Source organism: Opisthorchis viverrini (genome assembly GCF_000715545.1).
Source record: "Opisthorchis viverrini unplaced genomic scaffold opera_v5_645, whole genome shotgun sequence".
NCBI lineage: Eukaryota > Metazoa > Platyhelminthes > Trematoda > Opisthorchiida > Opisthorchiidae > Opisthorchis > Opisthorchis viverrini.
Window position 1 is genome coordinate 86,378 of NW_008752313.1, and position 5,210 is coordinate 91,587.

The 5,210-nt window shown below is 49.2% G+C and overlaps 1 protein-coding gene across 1 annotated transcript in view; it reads right to left on the reverse strand.

Moving 5' to 3' along the window:
- The window catches only part of T265_11922 (hypothetical protein), a gene marked incomplete at both ends in the record, with an annotated part of 46,315 nt that extends 41,105 nt beyond the window's left edge, over positions 1-5,210 (reverse strand). The window contains 4 exons of the mRNA XM_009178747.1: positions 4,581-4,684; positions 4,720-5,036; positions 5,068-5,137; positions 5,172-5,210. Of these exons, the coding sequence (XP_009177011.1) occupies positions 4,581-4,684; positions 4,720-5,036; positions 5,068-5,137; positions 5,172-5,210 (530 nt within the window). The remainder of the gene's footprint in view (positions 1-4,580; positions 4,685-4,719; positions 5,037-5,067; positions 5,138-5,171) is intronic.

Sequence of the window (5,210 nt, forward strand, 5' to 3'; positions counted from 1 at the left end):
TGACTTTGGTCAGTTCATCCAAGAATACCTGCGCCTTCTCCTCCTCTTCGAACATGAGAACGATGTCGTCTGCATATTCCAGATCGACAAGGCTTTCTTCACGGGCTATTTGAACACCAGGGTTTTGGAGACCCCCAGCGTTCGCCTGATTATTTCTTTGATCACGAAGTTAAAAAGGAATTGAGAGAGTAGGCATCCCTGACGGACACCGCTTTGTGTACGGAAGCTTTTGGAGAGTTCTCCGTACACTCTTACACGTCCGGAAGTCTGAGAATACAAAGAACGTATCATACGCTTATACGTATGGCGTTGTCCTAGCACCTGAGGAAGTGTGACGAAGTGGTCAATGCAACCTCTACCAGGCTAGAATCCCGCTTGCTGTCCTCGAGTTAGTGTCCCACGTTCCACCGCAAGGCGACGAAGCACGGCTGACGCCAACAGTCTCGTTACGACCGGGGTCAAGCTGATCCCCTTGTGAGGGGTCACTATCACCGATTCTCCCGAGTTGTCTGTCTCAGACTCCTTTTCCCAAACGCAAACAAACAGATCAGACAAGCGCTGACTGGGGACTTCATCCTCGTCTCTGAACAGTGCGGGTGGGAGGTCATCCGGACCAGGAACTCGGTGGCGCTTGAGAACATATGCAGTCGTAAACCTCCGGCACCGCAGGTGGTTCCACGTTAACCGTCCAGGGTTCTACTTCACCTGTGGGCTATAGATGAGTTCCAGCTGGTAGCCACGACAGTTGTTGTTCAGTATTCAGCTCACTGGTCGAGGCGTTCTTCTTTATTCGAGATGGTCGTTCCATTCTGATGTTTGATGGTTTCACTCACAGGTGGTTTCCGGGGTCTGGTCGCACGGATCAACTGAAATAATCTTCGCGCATAACCGGCTTGCTGGGCCTCTTCCATTTTTTTGGCTTTCTCTGTCCACCATACTTTACGGTCGGCTCGCACGCTAACTTCTGCTTGACGTCTGATAAATTTTCGCACCAGGTTATGTTCGGGACCGACTAGGTTATTTCTGCGAGATTCAAGCAGTGCCACCGGTCTGATAACTAGTGCTTGGGTGTGCCTGGTTGGGTCGTGCAAGTGGTTAGTGCGCGAATTTACTTAACAGAAGGATTGTGGTTCGAACCCAACCTCTGCCTCTCAACTTCCCCCGTCTAGGCTTGGGCAACCTGACAATTTCCCAGCCCTCGTGCAACCTTCAGGTGGCATGGCAGCCAGGCACCGGACCGGGACTGCAGTTGAACGATTTTTTTAGTCGTGCCACTTGAAAAATTCACAGCACTATGCAGAGTCGGCAACCTCGGCCCAGTATGAGTCAGCATCTGATGGTGGAGCATTTGGGAGAGACTCTAGTAAATTCTGGTAAATTCGTCTAACATCCGGATATGGCAGTCTCTCAGCTGAAGCGATTTGTCCGCACCTTACGCAGCCCAGGGGAAATGTGGGGAGAAGCGACTCCGGACAAGTGCGTGGTCAGAGTCAACAAATGTGTTCCAAAACGACTGACAGTCAGTTATTGATCCGTGTCATCGGTAACTGATGGCAATGTGGTCGACTGGAGTTTGTGGCCGGAGGGCCATGTGGCCAGACGACTTCAGCTATTTCGGAAATTAGTACTGTGCCTGTGATCAGCACACAGCTGAAGCAATCGTTCACCATTGTCCGTATGCACCGAGTCCAATCCATGTCGACCTCCTAATTGAAGCGAGTGGAGACTGATGGAGCAGTTAGCTCAGTCACCGTGCTTGCATCTTGAATTCTCGTTTCTGAGAGAAGCACACATCAATGCCAAGCGAGTCCAGTGTGAGTGCAAGAGCAGCCTGTTGTCCTGCTCGCTTCAGAGTGCGGACATAGGACGCGTCCAGATAGACTGTGTGTCGAGGCTTGAAGAATGATTTGGAGACGCCTGAGGATGTCGGCGCCATGTGACAAGCAGATGCTGCATGCAAAACCGATGCATGACGAACGGAGTCATCAGTCCTATATGCTCGGCCTACAAGGAGAGAGTTATAGGTGGGGTGGGGAGAGGGGGGAAAGGTATGTGAAAGAGGGAGACGTTAGCAGTAGCCTGTTTTCGCTTACCCGCCCTGCTGTACGCCGCAAGTAAGGCGACCCGGCTGATGGCACCACGCGACGGCCGATGTGGCATGAGAGTATTGTTAGTCGTGAATGTCATGGTCGTACGAGGGCTGGGATAATGCCAGGGCGCCCACACCTAGACAGGAGAACGAGTAGGGTTCTAAACCAGAGCCTTTGGCTCAAAAGCCTAACCGCAAGGCAGCGGTACTTGGCGGGAAATGCAAATGCATTATCATTTCTACGGAACAAGTCGCCACATGTTCCAACCCCCAACCCGGAGGGCCAGGAGACAGTGTTCGGCTGACCTCTAACCATTGACCAACCTGGTATGAGAGACTTTGTGTGTCACGCGAGTAGAGCTCAATGGATCGCTGAGGTGCGCTAAGCATCACACCACGGTATGGTTCTCTTCGTGACGGATACTGCAGAGATTCCCAAGCCTAGATAGGGGAAGTCGAGAGGCAGAGGTCGGGTTCGAACCAGAGACCTTCCGGTCGGTAAATGCGCGGTCTAACCAAGTGAGCCGTATCGCCCCAAGCGAAAACCTGCTACTGCTGACGACTCCCTACAATTTCACATTTTCATTCATCTACCCTACGCCAACCAAATTTGAATACTTTCTCCGTAAGTCCCAGCACACGGACTGCGCATTACTCCTAGCTGCAGTTTCAGTACGTCCGACTTCAGAAACATTCTAAGCACTTAGAAATTTGCTTTCAAACCCCCCGAAAGCAGGTCTAATTATTGGCCCTTATTGTTTGTGCACTGGAGCAATCGGACAACAGGTGGCGCTTGCTCGTACGCTGGAGTCCCTCAGCACTGATGTATGCTGTCTGTCAGAAACAAGGATACGGACTGATCTGACTGCCCCTTCCTTTTCCAGCTCCTGCTCGCTCACCTCTAGTGATGCTGAGGCCACTGCAGCTGGATAAGCTGGAGTGGATAGTGTTAAGCGACCAACCAGAAGCGTCTCTACTTGACTGTACACCCGTTGATAGTAGAATCTGCGCCGCTTCCAGTTCATAACCATGGCCGAGTATCTGTTCAAGTGTCTAATCTTCGTGGCTGGTATCCAACGACCACATAATGTAGATGCCCGAACCCCGCTACTGATTCCAATTCAACAGGATCCAGAGTTGGCGCTTCAGAGACATCCACCGAATGCCATTGTCATCATTAGCAACTAAAAGAACGTACATGTAGTACACTGGTTGCAGCTGCCAGTTTCGTTCACAGATGATTTGGAGAGGTGGAGACGGTAGCTGCGCATTAGACCAGTAGCTGACATAGTTGACGCGTAAATACAGCGTTGTCAGTGGACTTTTCAGTGAAGAGGTTGAGAAGGGAGCTATGAATTGAAGGCAATAGCTTGGATGCATGAACACCATTAAGTGCTCGATTTGGCCATGTCTGACGATGTCCCTAACCAGTGGCGTGTTCCGTCTTGGCAACGACCAGCGCAGCTAAGTTTGCTGGTGTGGCCTCCATACTTCGCTGCCAAGTCATTGGTGTAACTAGCTCATTGGTTGCGCAAGTCTGTGAATCGTAACAGACTCGTTTCTGATTTTGAAGTTCGTCTTTCTGGTAACTCGACCATCATCGCGTTACGTCTGTTACTCTAACCACTGAGCAATCGCGCCCCAGTCGGCTACGTCACTCATCACTCCTGTGAAGGGAGAAGAGACTCCCCAAGACGGCCAACGAATTTTTGCTCCATTACAACCCACTCAAACCTGATCACATTGCTGTCAAACAGATATTTCATTCTAGCGTTGGATAAAATCACCAAAACTTCTGACGGGTGTCAGGGTACAAGTGAGCTAATTCAATTTTGAAAGAACACAATCAAGATTACGGGTCGAATTTCGAGGCCGAGGACTTCCAACATAGCTACATGTATTTGCAACTGGAACTAAGGAAATTATGCGCGGAAGGGACAGAGTTTGACAGGTAGCAGCAACCCCTGTGGGCATCAAAACATTAGCGGAGTACGCTCTAACCGGATTCGAGGGCTGAAGAGTCCGTGTGTCTAGGGTATTGCAGGTCTGCAACCAAGCCCAACCTATTTTGGACACCGCTGATGAATGCTGATGAGTAAGCGCTGTTTGGCTCTCTGCTTCTTTGCAAGCCCACATACACTGCCATCTATCTCACTGAGGTTGAGATTATCTTCAGCAGATGTTGGGGAAGAAGCACATTTTCGCAGGCAACGGCATATAAAATTAAGAGAAAACCATGTTTTTGACCAACAAAATCTAGATGCAACCCTTCTCCAGACCGGTTTGATGTCGCAACATGGTTTTAATCAGCATATCAAGTTCGCCTTGGAATACATATAGATATGGATTCGCAATAACCAATCGTCAGTACCCGCAGCCGCACAAAGTTATTGGTGGGTGACATTGTTCAGTCTCCAGAGACTGTACACAGCACAATGATGCCTAGCTTTAACCTCAGGCGACTGTCCACAAAAGATTCGACAAAACTCACCTGTATTTGCGAATCATATCGTTGCCCTTGTAACTGGCAGCATCGTTTGAGGTCAGTAATCTCTCCGCATCGTCCTTCTTTTCGAATATAACAAAGACGCTTCCCTACAGGGGAAGAAATGGAACCATTTAGACCGTACCTTGAAGTTCTTACTATCCGGATACCGCCGCATGTGGACATTTAAGGTTTTCCCACCATGAGTTTCCAGCCAATCGATGATGTCGTCCAGATTTGAGTCCAGGCCGAATCCTTTAACGTATATACTGCGGTCCTTAAACTTCTCAAACACTTCGTCAACACTGTCGGGAACCACTTGTTCGGGACACCTGCGGATTCCGTTCTCACCAACCTCCAGCAAACCCGAAGTGGATTTCAATAAAGCGTTCCTTATAACTTCGATATCTTCTGAGAGCGCCTTTAGACGGTTGAACTTAATCATAGTTTCGAAAGGGATCCCTGCACGTGAGTATGTCGATTAGTATCTTACATCCATTGTTTTCCGCTAGTGTGTCTTTCATGAACTTGTCGCGTGAAAGATTAACATCGCTAAAATAATACTGCAAATATGCTCAAGAAATTAAAACAGTTTACCTCCACTTGTTTAATTATTTTGGATTCCAGGAGATCCAT